The following is a 15081-nucleotide window of genomic DNA, read 5'->3' on the forward strand; positions in this document are numbered from 1 at the left end:
CAGAGAGTCCAGTCAGAATTGTTAAAGGATGTCTGGTCAATCCTTCCTATGATTAATCAGGGGTACACAATAGCTTACTATGGAATTCTCCTAAAGATAAATTACAGAGTTATCATGTCTTGAAGCTACTCTCAATAGAGACGTGGTAATGAGGCCAACCGGTAGCCTATCTTCTACCCATAACAGTGCAAGGGGTCTTGAGGTAGGTGCAGGTTTCTCTTCTGGAAGGTAATATACAGTTTTACTGGCATGCACCTGTTTGTTTCCTTCCACTGTATAAACAGCCTAGATATTTAGACAATGAGACCAGAGTACATTCTAGACTAAATTCTCCTCAAGTCCAGGTTGGGACTGCTCTTGTCATTGACTAGGGTTTCTAAGTAACACTATGGGTTAACTGTTTTCTATCTATTCTCGCCTCAGAGTAAACATAATGTCGACTCTGCTTCTCACAGCTGTGGCAAGTTACCCTGAGTGAATTACTTTAGTTCCCTAGACCTTAGCTTCTGCAAATATGACAATAATAAAAGAACACACCTGGGGCTGTCATGAGGGTTAAGTGAGATAACAAATGTAAAGCCCTCAGTACTGTGCCTAACATACAGAAGGTGCTCAGTGGTGGCTGCCATCATTACCATCACTGTCATCATCAGGGCACATTCCCTGTGCCTCATTCACCACCACTTTCACTGTTTCACAAACAAAAATACACGGTCAAGGAGGCAGTCTGTGGCTGGGTGCAGTGGCTCACACCTGTAATCCCAGCACTTTGGGAGGCTGAGGTGGGATGATGGCTTGAGCTGAGGAGTTCAAGACCAGCCTGGGCAACAGAGGGAGAATCTTGTCTCTATTAAAATTTTAAAAAAATTAGCTGGGTGTGGTGGCATGCACCTGTAGTCCCAGGTACTCAGGAAACTGAGGTGGGAGTATCACTTGAGCCCAGGAGTTTCGGGCTGCAGTGAGCCATGATTCTACCATGCACTCCAGCCTAGGTGACAGAGCAAGACCCTGTCTCGGGGCCCAAAAAAAAAAAAAAAAAAAAGGAGCTAGTCTGTGATGTGGAAAGGAGGTGCTATGAAACTATGCCAGGTGCCACCTTTTCAACAAGGCCACCAATTTAAATCTCTGTAAGCACCCAGAAATCTCCCAACTATTAATATAAAATTCACAAGGTAGACAACTACAACAAAACCCATAAACCTAAGTATAGACAGACAGCAACTGGACAACTGCAACAAAGCCAAAGTCACACAGTGAACCAAACAAGCAGGCACATGATTGGAGACTAAGAGAGCGAGGGTCTGGGGGACGGCTGGAGCCTGGAAGAAGGTCTGCTTCAGAATCTGCTTCTATCACACCACAACTGCTCCTCTACAAGCAGTCCAACTCCTATACTCAGGGGCAAAGAGATCTTATAAGAGGACTATTTCTGTGGCAGCTATTTTCTAGTGCAGTAGTAAAAGGTGTCATTCCCTTCCTGAAAACCACTTAAACAATGGAAGTCCTGTGTCAGAAAACCCACAGGCACCACTGCTGCACACACGTGAAGTGACACTCTTTCCCAGAGTGGCTTACTTGTTGCTGTCGCGATACTCATAGATATGACATCCTTGAGGCAATCCGGTCTCATGGTCCAGAGTGAAAGCAAGCTTTAGCTGAACAGAGAGAGAAGAGAAAAGTAAGTTTTAGGCAGCATGTTTATTCGCTCCAATAGCTGAAATGAAAAAATAAAGTCAAGCAAAGTCACACTCCCTCAAGTCAATGTGTTGTGGAGAACCTGGGCCTGCCTGCTCTGGGAAGAGCCTACACCTTACAGGGTCCTCACCATCAACGATGACTATCACCAGGACTCTACTTGTTCACTCAGCATACAATCAATACATTTACTAAGCACCTACCTTCTGCTAGACACGAGCTAGTGGAGAGGGAAAGAGCAGTGACTGCAGCCTATTTCATGCGTCTTACTGTCTAGCAGAGAAGACTGATGGCAATCAAGTGATCACACCAATGAATATGTATATATGTGTAGAACTTCAAATCAAAATAGGTTCTCTGAAGCAAGAAAAAATCCCCATTATTCTATAAAAGTAAAGAGCGTGACCTGGATAGAACGGGTAGAAGGGAAGGCTCCTCTGAATCAGGAGGAGTAGGGAGTGGAGAGGGTTCTCCTGGGCAGAGAGCACAGTGTGTGCAGACGCCCTGGGGCAGGAGCTGCAGGAACTGCAGGATGGCTGGTGAAGTTAGGCCCTGATAGATCCAGGTACATGGTGGGTGACTCAGGGCAGGACCTTCTTGGCCACAATGGAACTTTTGGCATTTACCTTAACAGCGAAGAAGAGAAAAAGAAGGTAATCAGAAATCTATTTCGGCAAGATCCCTCTGGCTCCAGTGCCGCCTGCAGACCACAGACCACAGAACAGGAGCGACATCCTGCGGGACACAGCCACTACAGAGTCAGGGAGCGGCCGAGGGCTGGGACTAGAGGGAGAGAAATGGACAACTGGAGACACATTTTAGAAGCAGAATCAACAGGATATGCTGGTGGATTTGATGCTGGCAGTGGCAAGGAAAGAAAGAAAGAAATCAAGCTTTTGAATCCAAATCACCAGTCAGGTGGTGCTGAGAGAAAGACTGAATTTAAGGACTGATGAGTCAGAAATTTGACTCTGGACAGGTTAACTCTGAGACACTCATTAGCTTTCTTCAGTTATGGAAGACCAGGAACAGGAGCTCTGGTAAGGCCTTGGTTTCTTTCTGGATTCCAGAGAGCAGTGCTCAGGTGAGTGCTAAACTCCCAACAGAGCTCAGGGAGGTGCAGCATGTCTTGCCAGAGCCAGCTGGTTATGACAGCTTTAACATTCCAAATGCAAGCCAATTACTATGTTTATTAATTCACTGGGTTTTTAAAGCACCAGGGAAATTTTAACTAAAATTAACTGCACATTAGGAGGATACATTATTATAAATTTTTTTTTTTAACTACAAGGCTGTGAACACAGCTAATGATCTGCATCATTAGATACTGGACGACTTTCCTCTTCCTTAGTGGGAAAGGAACTCATAGGAATGGTTTGTCCTCTAACTGACCCAGAGGAAAATACAAAAGCAGAAACAAGCCCTTCTTGACCATCACGAAGCCAGGAACTTCAAGTTAAAGGCATGTTTTCCCTACAGAACACCACTTGAATCTTCCCAGCCCTCTCCTTTGTGAAGGAAAAAATAATTTTAAAAGCATCTATTAGTTACAACCCTTTTCTCTTTGCAGTTGAGGTCAGGTCTATATTCATTCTGCCCATTTTGAGTCTGCATTGCTTAGAAATTTTCATATCCTTTGACTCAGTGATTTAAGTTATGGATTTATAGTTCATAAAAATTATCAGAAATGTAGGAAGAAAAGTTTTATTTGCAAAACGGTTCCCCCCAGTGTTACTTATTGCAAAGACTAAAAAGTCTAGCAATAACAGAAGGTTAAACAAACCATCCTATGGTCACACATGGAATAGCAGGCAGTTGTTATGTTGCTTAGGAAGAATTTTTACTAACCCAGGAAAAATACGTTGGACAGATGAGATAAAGCAGGATGTGCACTTGATTATACAGTGTACCATGAAGACTATGTAAAAAAGTTCAAAGACTTCCTAGAAGAAAAACTGAGGCCAGATGTGGTGGCTCATGCCTGTAATCCTAGCACTCTGGGAGGCTGAGGCGGTAGATTGCCTGAGCTCAGAGACCAGCCTGGGCAACATCCCCGTCTCTACTAAAATACAGAAAATTAGCTGAGCCTGTAGTCCCAGCTACTCGGGAGGCTGAGACATGAGAATTGCTTGAACCTGAGGGGTGGAGGTTACAGTGAGCCAAGATCGTACCAATGCACTTCAGCCTGCGCAACAGAATGAGGCTCTTGATTTAAAAAAAAAAAAAAAAAAAGCCGGGTGTGGTGGCTCACGCCTATAATCCCAGCACTTTGGGAGGCCGAGGCAGGTGGATCACGAGGTCAAGAGATCGAGACCATCCTGGTCAACAAGGTGAAACCCCGTCTCTAATAAAAATACAAAAAAATTAGCTAGGCATGGTGGCGCGTGCCTGTAGTCCCAGCTACTCGGGAGGCTGAGGCAGGAGAATTGCCTGAACCCAGGAGGCGGAGGTTGTGGTGAGCCAAGATCACACCATTGCACTCCATCCTGGGTAACAAGAGCAAAACTCCATCTCAAAAAAAAAAGACTTGGAAGGAACATACCTAAATGGCAACAGTGGTCATCACAAGGTGAGAGGTTCCAGGTGATTACCTTTTTTGCATTTTCCAAATTCTTTATCAGCATACATTGCTTTGATAGAAGACTAATATGTTTTCCTCCTTATTTTAGGACTGCCAATTCTTTCTTACAGAATTCTAAGTCCTCCTGGGTTTCCTGTGTCTTTGGTCCCTGTTTTCTGGACAGCTGGTCTTAGCTGAGTGTCTTATGCCTGTCCTACTAGCCACTAGACCCAGGAAGTACAGTATTCAGCTTCTCAACCAGTATCTAAGCATCCTTCTTGCTCCCATCCTTCTTGCTCCCAAGAGGGCACTGAGTGAGAGAGGATTTACCCACTGGGCTGGCACAGGCACGCAAGGGAGATGAGCTGGCAAGGCAGGCTACACGTAGGAGTGTGTGAACTTCATTTCACCAGAAAAGAGAAGCCATGGCAGGTTTCAGGGCAGAAAGACCAGCTCTGATGGTCAGGTAGAAAAGGCTGAAGTGGGAGAGGGCGGGGAGAAAGGCCTTAGAGGGGGCTGCCGCAGTGGCCCAATGAGACGATGGCCTGTGGAGGTGCAGTACAGATGAAGTATTGGAGACAGCTAAGAGACAAGACTTGGAAATACATACATATCTAACTCTGTGCCAGTGACATCTGGAATCTGCCTCCCAGACCCCACTCAATGCTGTATCTCTCATGACCAGGTGAAAAACAAGCGATCAGACAGAAGCTGTAGTCCTTAGTCATGAAGGAACTGTGGGAAATCTAATTGCAGGGGGATCCTTAAAGTCAGGAAACTATGTATACACCAATTCAACAACAAGGCAAGTCAGTAGAAGTGGTGATGGGGTGGAGGAGAGAGAAGACTGGAACAGCAGACCAGTCATGTTTACTGAATGGAGGACTCATACTTATTAAATGCCTACTCTATGTCTGTTCTCACACTGCTAATAAAGAAATACCTGAGACTGGGTAATTTATAAAGAAAAGAGGTTTAATGGACTCACAGTTCCACATGGCTGGGGAGGCCCTGTAATCACGGCGGAAGGCAAAGGAGATGCAAAGGCAAGGCTTATGCGGTAAGAGGCAAGAGAGTTTGTGCAGGGGAATTCTGATTTATAAAACCATCAGATCTCGTGAGACGTATTCACTATCATGAGAACAGCACAGGAAAAACCCACCGCCATGATTCAATTACTTCCCATGGTCCTTCCCACCACATGTGGGGATTATTATAATTTGAGGTGCGATCTGAATGGGGACACAGAGCCAAAGCATATCGCCTACCAAGTAAAGGCTTTCCTTTATCCTGACAACCACTTGAATTAGGTATTACTATTTCCTTTAAACAGATGAGGAACTTGAGGCTGAGAAAGGTTAAGTAGTTTGTGTGAACCACAATTAGAACTGGAATTTTAACCAAAATCCACATTCCTTTCACCTCACCAGCCTCACCAGCATTACAGGATTGGTGATGATCTGGATATAAAGTCGGTGAGAGAGGGAAGAGTCAACAATAACTTTCAGGACTCTCTGGCTCAGGCTGCAGTGCAGATGCTATTGCTGCTCACCCTGACAAGGAAGGACAAGAGGTTTGGGAGAAGAGTTGGAGTTCAGTTTAAGATTGCTGATTCTAACATACCTGAGAGGTGTCTAGCGGAGATGACCAGCAGGCTGCTGAATATACTGTTCTGAAGTTTACAAGCAAGATTGTAACCTGGAGGGATAAGAAGAGGGTCCTGGATAGAATCCTGAGAAACACCTGTATTGAAGAGCTGAACAACAGAAATTGGGGAGTGGCTATGGAGTTCTGAGTTCTGACATTATAGAAGCCAAGGGGAGAACATGCTTAAGGAGGGAGCAGTCAGCAGCACTAAATCCTTCTAAAAGGTCAAGTAACAGAGGACATTCCCAAACAAGGACTCCTTTGGATCTATCAGAAAAGACCCTTGCAGGGAATGCTGGGAGCAGAGATCAGGGGTGACAGGTTGAAAAGTGAGCAGAAAGCCAGGAAATGGCAATCATGAGTGAATACAACTCTTAGCAAATTAGTCAGTGCTAGGGAAGAGGCAAGATTCATGAAATGGAATGGGGCAGGATGAGAGGTTGTGGGAATGTACCGAAGGTGTGGAAGGGAGTGTATTTAAAGACAATGGAGACTTGTTTAAATGCTGACAGGAAGAAGGCACTATGGTGGGGTAGAAGATATAAGAGAGACAGAGAGAACTGCAGATTCAAGGTCTCTGAGATGGTGAGTGATTGGATCCAACACAAAAGTGGAACCCCTTTCTGCAGGAGGAAGGACGATGAGGAGGGATAACAGTGTGATCTGTGGATTAGGCAGGGGGGGATTTAGAATGTCGTAGTATGATATTTTGGGTTATTTCCTGAGAATTGGGAGACAGATTATCTGCAAGGAATGGGGAGTGTGATGGGGGAAGAAGTTTAAGGAAAGTAATGAAGGTTTAAGATTACTCCTTTGGAGAACAAGTGAAACAGCTGACCTGGACGGAGCCATAAGGATTGCCAAGGAGGATTTGGATCCCCCTGAGGCCACAGGATCTGAAGTTACTGTAGCAAGCATCTGTCCCATTGTTGATTTTTTTCTAGCAAGCTAGACATTAGCATAAAGAAAGTTAGGTTGGTCCAAGCTGAGTATCTCCCACGAAGGTTTAATGGAAGAATAAGGGGTAAGGGAGTGGAGATACGATACAGCAGCATATGGACCAGGAGACCTATGGGGGAACAGGAAGGGAATAAATGGGAAAGAGGCTGATGGAAAGAAAACAGAAGTGGCTGGGTGACAGATGTCTTGAATGGAGCTAATATTTATTGAGCTCATCCTCTGTCCTAAGCATCTCTCACGCTGGTCTTATTTAATCCACGCAACAGCCCTACAAGGTTGGTTCCTACCTCTGTTTTACAGGCGAGTTTATTAAATATTTGGCCCAAAGGCAGAGCTGAAGTGTGGTCCATGTTGCTAACCACTGGGTGTAGTGTCTGAGAGGTCAAGGAGAGGAGTGTGGGAGTCACTGGGTAAGGGAGTTGAAGGGGCTGAGGCATGGTCAGAGAGCAGGTCGTGTGTCTGACCTTGGAGATAGCTGGTCAAAAACAAGATCCAAAAAGAAAATCAAGAAATGGAGAGTCAAGGGTCTGGGTAGGGATGAGTGGGGGATCCTTCATGAGGGCTGAAATTCACCCAGGATGATGGTATGCTGTTTCCACAAAGTATGTCCCCACCACTGTGCAGGTGCGTGTAGGTGCTTATCATGTGCAAGGCTCAATACATGAATGAATGGGTCCATCTGGTTCCTGTAGTAGACATGGATGTATATCTAGCAGGCATTTCCTCCTTGCCAAGGATGCCCCAGTTTCACTCAGCTATTCACTCTCCTGTCCTGCTCCCCAGTATAGAGGGTCCAAGGGGAAGAAGACCCAACCTCTAGCTCCAGGGCTGGACCTGACGGCTCTGAGGTAAGAAACCCAAGCCAATCAGGGCATGGCATTTCCTGGCCCTAGAAACTGGTTCAGGAATGGATGTGTGATCCAACTGAGGCTGATGAGGTATGAGGGGATGCTTGTTGAGTGCTTCTGGGCACACGGGCCAGAACTGCAACCAGCTTGCCACCATCCTGAGAAGAGAGCCAAGTCATGGAGGATACAGACTCAAAAGACTGAGAAAGTGGACAGCCAGCGCCTTGGTGGAGGCAGGCCTGGACCTCTACTGCCCTTGTGTCATTTGTGCTCACGTTTCCCCTAAGGACACTGACACAGTGTATCTCCCCACTCCCTTGGCTCTGCTCTCCTAATCCGCTCTCTAGTTGTTATCTTCCTGAAACATAAACCTGGTGATGCTTCCCTCTATAGTACCTCTGATGGCTTCCTGCTGCTGGAAATATAAAAGTGAATTTAACACAGCCCAGGCTCTCTGGAGGGTGGTTGTTCACATGAACAAATATGGACTGTAACAGAGCAATGGAGAAAGGTAGGCCTGTGTGCAGGAGGGTGTGCCAGCCAGGGAGGCCCTCAGGGCGGACAACGAGAGTCTTACAGGACAGGGAAGGGCCACTCCCTGGCTCCAAAGAGCTCTGCGCACTCCCCCTAAGTGGTCCACCTCCCCAAGGAGTTCGGAGCAGGCCATCTTCCCTCAGGCCTCTGTGCCCTTTCTCATGCTCCACCGGCTTCCCGGGGAGCCCTTCCTGCCTGTCCCTCCTCTGCACAAGTGGCCTTGATCTTTTGTTTTTCCCTTTGCTGGGATGCCGGAGGCAGAGCCTTTTTCCAGAGTCCAAGGGTGGCTTCACTAGGTCTCCCAGGCACTCAGTGTCCTTACCACTATCACAGCAGATGTCCAATGTTATCCCTTGGAAAGAATATCTCCTTTCTCACCAGTAAGTAAGTTTTGCCTCACATGTGCCCTCTGCTCAGTAATTGCCACCAGATGACAAGCTGTGGCTCAGATGCTCTCAGTGTTCAGGTGTTGCCATCTCATCAGCACTCTGAAGAGGCACAAGCTCCTTCCCTCAGCAGTGCTCACTGGATACTTTCTACCTATCAGGCACGGTAAGGAACCACGCAGCAGAATCACCGCCTGCAGAGACCCACCCACAGAGCAGCTCAGCTTGGGAAGTCAGCCTGCAAGAACAGCAGCCACTCAGACTTCACAAGGTCTTTCTCTCTCCAGAGGCAGCTGCCATGTCAAGCGAGAGAGCTCACCACTACCCAATCCTTTCCCTGGAATAGTCTTCCCTGGGTGGACAGTTTCCAACTGCACAACGGTCCTGGTATTGGGTGAAGAGGGAAGGAAGTGAAGGACCCAAGAGGCAGTAACAAGGCTGCTCTGTTAGCTTTCACCAGCAGAGGGAAGAAGACTTCAAATGGGTTCAGTTAGAGGCAAGGCTTTCATCCCAACAAGGACAGGTCAGTCTCCCTAGGGCAGAAAATAGAAGACCCTTCTCCTTCAGGGGCTCAGGCTGAGGTCACACAGGAGGGCAGGCTCCAGACAGCCAGAGCCTGAGAATGAGACTTCCACTGGGACCCCTTTGGACCTAGGTCTCTTGCATTAGGGTGGGGCCCCAGGGAATCATGTGGGTGAGCTCTAGAAGCCTGGATGAGTTGAAGGGACTAGGACCCTTGGGAAAGGAGAATCTTTCCCCAGACTCTGTGGAAACATGGGATGCAGACCCTGGTGGGGTTGTTGGGCCTTTGAGAGGCCCTCCTTCAGCCCTTCTGAGCTCTCTGGGTGGGATGGCAATGGAGACAGCAAGGCCATCCTCCCAGCAGGTGGCAACAGGTGAGGAACAAGAAGGAGTGACTGAGGACTATGTACAGCTTCCTCAGGCTTCTCAGATTATTGGTGCTTGGGGATGGCACTTCAGGGAGGACTTAGGGGCAGAAAGAATGTCCTAGGTAAGCAGGAGGAAGGGTACCCACTGAGTCATTTAATGTAACTATTAAAAGGCAGGTGACCTTATTTTGAATCCCAGTCTGGTGAAGCCAGTGGGCCAGGCTACATTCATAAGAATTACCAGAAGAGTGGTGGGACAAGACAGAAAAGTATGGCCAGGCAAGCATGCCAGAGGTCCCTCTGGGCTACTGAGCAGGCAGGTCTTTGGCTGGCCCAGGCACACGGGCAGCTTTGTCCAACAGCCACACTTGGAGAATGTCATGCAAGGGCCACTAGGCACTAAACTCCATCAGTTAGGGAAAACACCACATCAGAGGTTTTGAGGCTTTGGAAAACTTCTGGCCTGATCTTGGAAGGGCAAAAAATAAGTTATAAAGTTTAAGAATTCCCTGTTTTGTCCACAATACCTCCAAGATGACCTCTCATGGGCAACCAAGTCACCCTCTGGTCATCTCCTGGAAGGTACTTACAGCCCCAGCAGGACACAGTCATTCAGTTTTCTCTGCAGGCTACTCCATGAATGAGCAGGGAACCTAGGATGCTAGCTCAGGGCTCCCCTCACAGGCACGTAATGAGGGAGGTCACTGGTAAAAGTACAGTGTGAGTTCTTTGGCCAGTTCAAACCAACATGAGTTCTCCAGGAGGCCTGTGAATTTCCTTCAATCTGCTAGTTATTAGGACTAAAGTTCAAATACAGGTCAAGGCCAGCCTGGGAAGCCTCCAGCCTCTCCATGGTTGACTCTTCCCCACACAGTCCACTGACTGGGTGTTGCAGGGTATCCAACTCTTCCTTAAGCTGAGAGTGGCAAATCCTAGCACAGTTCAAACGTTTCAGGTATGCCATTTATGGCAGACTTTAAAAAATCAGAAAAGTTAATTCTACCTGCAGCCTTGGCTTTTAATAGAAAAATCTGATTAGAAGAAAATCTCCACATTCTCAGAGATGATTTTGAGTTTTTCTTCTTTAGTGCTCATGTTTGGTTTGGATTCCCTAAGTATCATTTCTTTTTTTCCATCTCCTTTTTGCTTTCTTTTATAAGACAAAGATGCTGTGGACTTTGCTTTAACTTGGTTAATAACGATTCTATGGCAATGTATTAAATTTCTTTCTCCTAAGTCCACTGAAGTCTTTTTGGACTTGGAGAGAGCTTTTTAAGAAAGAACTTGCTCATTCAGCAGGATTTTCCTCCCCACCCCAAGCTCTGGTTCTGACCTGGAAAAAATAAGAGTGAGAAAGAGCAAGAGAATCCTGCAGTCCTGACGCTCAACTTCACAAACCACAAAAAAGAACCCTGCTCCAGTAACGTAATCATGGAGATTTCTGGCACCTTGGCCTTTCAAGAAAAATACATCCTTCTGCTGGCACAGGGACCCATCAAACTAAACCCTGTTCAGCATGGAGTTCCCGATTCATTAGTGTTGGAAAGTCTATAGCGAGGCTGGCCGCTCCCATTAGATGACGCCTCCCTGCAGTGCTGTCTGTAAACCCCACAGCTGTGTTTTCACTTAAAGCCACTTCTCCTGACTGAGCTGCACCTTGTTCCAGAGGCTTGTTCTGTTCTCATTAAGGTTAAAAACGACAGGACAAGGATTCTTCAAGGCTGAGGTTTTACTTTCTGAGAAGAAAAAAACGTCTGTCTCTAGAGCTCTGGTCAACCCACAGGGAGGGCTGCTCTGTAGGAAGGAGCCAGTACCAGGAGAAAAGGGCCTGGTGGTAGATTTCATGCCCCCAGGTCAGGCCACCTCCTCTTCTGAGGGTGACTCCATTGCTCACCAGCAAGTCTATGGCAGGAGAGTTCTGCTCACCACTGTCCCACACAACCTGTATTACTGGGTGAGTCCAGCAGAGGAGAGCTCGTCCCTGGCCTCAGGGTCTCCTTTAGCAGAATGGGAGCGCCTTTACCTCAGCAGCTTCCTGATCAGGCCTTGCCCAGTTACTGGGTCATGTTCTTGCCTCTCACATGTCTGAGCAATATGTAACAGTGAATACAAAGTGTGACAAGCAAGTCTGTGTGTGTCACATGTAGCCAGCTGGAGAGAGAGTGCAGCCAATCTGCTCATCCTAATCAAAGCTGGAGCATTTTTGAGGATTTTCATGGCCAAAGAGGGTGACTGTATTGGAACATCACCATATCAAACCATTTGTGCTCAGAGCTCAGGAGCCTCAGGCCAATTACTGTTCAGGGAATAGAGTTACCCAAAGCTGCCTCCACAGTGAAGTATCAGTGCTGACTGCAAGAACTGCATATCTCCCCTTCCAACACAGAGACGGTTGTGCATCTGGGAAAGATACTGTCTAGATTTCCTTGCATATAGAACATAATGATTCTGCTACCTATCTGTCTGCTTTCTAAAGCTTGTGGTCCTGCCCTCAGCAGTGGTCCTACCCATGCTGCAGACCTTATAGAAGCCTCCCACTTTAGAGCGGCTGCTGTACAGCTTCAATCACACACTCAGCAAGGAGAAGGGAAACAGAAGCAGCCCAAGTGACTGGCTCTCCACTCACTCAGAGATGCTTTACACTTTATCCTGGAATCAGATTAGGCTAGAAGAAAGTCATGTGCGTAGATCATGTGGGCTTGGCTGTCTAGTGCCTGTCTTCCTCAAGGGTGGGTTAATATGTCCCTCTATTTTCACCAGATTTTGTCTTAAGAAATACCTTGTAAAAAATCTCTTTCCTGGCTGGGTGTGGTGGCTCATGCCTATAATCCCAGCATTTTGGGATGCCGAGGCAGGTGGATCACCTGAGGTCAGGAGTTTGAGATCAGCCTGGCCAACATGTTGAAACTTCGTCTCTACTAAAAATACAAAAAATAGCTGGGCGTGGTGGCAGGCACTTGTAATCCCAGCTACTCAGGAGGCTGAGGCAGGAGAATCACTTGAACCTGGGAAGCAGAGGTTGCAGTGAGCCAAGATTGCACCACTGCACCCCAGCCTGGGTAACAGAGTCTCAAACAAAACAAAACAAAACGACACGACACGACACGACACAAAACAAAACAAAACAAAACAAAACAAAACAAAACACAACTCTTTCCTCATTTGCCCAAAAACGCTGTCCCACTGTTGTAACACTGAATATTTCCAATGTCAAGCCTCATGTGAGAAACTGCTTTTAGGTGCTAGGAAAAATAATTCTCAACATTCAAGGGGTTTGTTATAAGAGATAACCTTATAAATTCTCCCTCCCCCACCCCACCAAGCAGGATGACTGCCTCTGTGACACTGAAATCAGAAAACATGAGGCCCAGTCACAGGAGCTGTGCCCACCCTTACAGATGTCACATTCTTTCCGGCTCCTCTCCTTGATTCTGATTTTCTGTCTTTCTATTGTTTAAATGCAGCTCACTGCTGATTTCCTTTGCTGTAAGTAAGCTTTCTCAAAATCTTTTTGGAAATAGATGAGGGTATATATAAACAAAGCAAAGTTATTAAAAATATAAGCCAAATATACATAAAAATATGAGATCCAGGCAACTTTGAACACAAACTGATGAAACAATGACCATAATGGTAGGCATTCAGTTCACGGAAAAAAAAAAGAAAAAAGGACATTCCCATACAATACTCAGAGCCAGTGATCAAGCTGGCTGTATTCTTGAAAAAACAGTAGAGAACAGAATGATCTTCCAGGGAATTGGCCTCAGTTTCCAGGGACTTGAGGAGTCGGGGAGTTATATAACCCCAAGTGGGGAGCCAGCAGCTCTGGCTTTGTCTCTGTTCTCTCCAAAATTCTGGGGTGATGGTGGGGTTCTGATGGTCTTAGACTTTCTACCTGTGAAATACAGCTGAGCTCCTCTATGGTTGTCTTCATGGTTTGTTTTATGGGTAAATGTGAGATACTTTCTAGGTTTACTGGAAGAAAGCACTCATAATAAGCCCCTGCTATATCACTTAGAGGAGAAGCTCTAAGATTTCAGAAGGACCAGTGCTCACATCTTGAGATGTTTTAATGAGAAACAGTGGCAGTGAAGAGTTATCCTGTAAAAGGCTGTCTTAGGCAGCTAACCACTCCCATCTAAGTTCATGACTTGATTCCATGCTAATTCTGCTTCCTTCCTCCCAGACAAGGCCAAATATCTGGATAACACATTGCAGGACTACACGGCCATCTCAGGTCCCTTCTGGACCTGGGGCAGCCAATCTACCCCCTTCCCCAACTGCCTGCTCCCCTGGTCCTACACCCTGGCTTCAACCTGAAGAAGGGGGCTTAGCAGCACCTCCTGGTAGCAGAATTACTTTCTACTACCATCCAGCCACAAAATGCCCATTGATCTGACATCCCTTAATCAGTTGCTCAGAACAATCTGGAAGAGACATCTATGGGGCCTATACCTGGCGTCACCTGAAGTTCCTATTCCAAGATAATTAGTTGTGTCTTAGTCTGTTTCTTTACAGAATGACATATCAATCTAAGACATGCTATTCTAACTGTGGTAAAAGCCAAGGAACACATGGGTATTGTGAAGCTTAAAGACAGTACAGGTAAAAGTTTAAAGTTAAGATGAAATGCAAGACCAAATGGAGGGTATTTGGAAGGGCCAGGGTCCATTAAGAAGGAAAACGGCGCTGGGTGGAGTGGCTCACGCCTGTAATCCCAGCACTTTAGGAGTCTGACACGGAAATATTGCCTGAGGCTACGAGTTTCAGAGCAACTTGGACAGTACAACATGACCTCCATCTCTACAAAACATTTAAAAATTAGCACAGGCGTGCACCTGTGGTCCCAACTACTCAGGAGGCCAAGGTGGGAGGGTCGCTTAAGCCCAGAAATTTGAGGCTCCAGTGAGCTACGATCATGCCACTGTACTCTAGCCTGGGCAACAAAGTGAGGCGTTGTCTCTATGTAATAAAAGGCGAAAAAAAAAAAAAAAGGAAAGGGAAAAAAGAAGGAAAATGAACAAACTTTCTATTTGTAATGCTAACTGTGAAAAATTAGCTTTGGTAATAAAAAAAATCCTTGGATAATCTCACACAGTTGAAAATCATTTAAGAAACTAGACATAATGCTAAATGTTAAAAAAATAAGTTTCACAATAATCTTAGGGGAATGTTTTCATTAAGCAGGAACTTGTTTGCCCTCTAGCCGCCACGAATCTATCTAGGGGCTCTAAGGGCCAGAACTCAGGGGATAGACAGAAGATCTCAAAGTCTAGTCTAGATCTCCTAGTCTCACTTTCTGCCTGTTAGACTAGACTAGTTCTCTTTCTAGCATTCCAGAGTTTATGCTCTTGCTTCTACCTTTCTGCCAGGAAGACAGGCCTTTGACAAGGGAAGAAGGAACTTCTGCTTGTGAACACCTCTACCTATGAAAACAACCCATGACAGGCCAGGCGCGGTGGCTCACGCCTGTAATCCCAGTGCTTTGGGAGGCCAGGGCAGGCAGATCACTTGCAGCCAGGAGTTTGAAGCCAGCCTGGCCAACATAGTGAAACCCTGTC

At 46.4% G+C, this 15081-nt stretch overlaps 1 protein-coding gene across 4 annotated transcripts in view; it reads right to left on the bottom strand.

The window, feature by feature from the left end:
* The window catches only part of DIS3L2 (DIS3 like 3'-5' exoribonuclease 2), a 392467-nt gene that overhangs the window by 34770 nt on the left and 342616 nt on the right, over window positions 1-15081 (bottom strand). For all 4 annotated transcript variants that reach the window (XM_012434086.2, XM_012434085.3, XM_012434084.3 and 1 more), the window contains exon 14: window positions 1576-1655. In XM_012434086.2, the coding sequence (XP_012289509.2) occupies window positions 1576-1655 (80 nt within the window). The remainder of the gene's footprint in view (window positions 1-1575; window positions 1656-15081) is intronic.

Source organism: Aotus nancymaae, unplaced genomic scaffold (assembly GCF_030222135.1).
Source record: "Aotus nancymaae isolate 86718 unplaced genomic scaffold, 86718_ANA_hifiasm-v0.15.2.pri h1tg000008l, whole genome shotgun sequence".
Lineage (NCBI taxonomy): Eukaryota > Metazoa > Chordata > Mammalia > Primates > Aotidae > Aotus > Aotus nancymaae.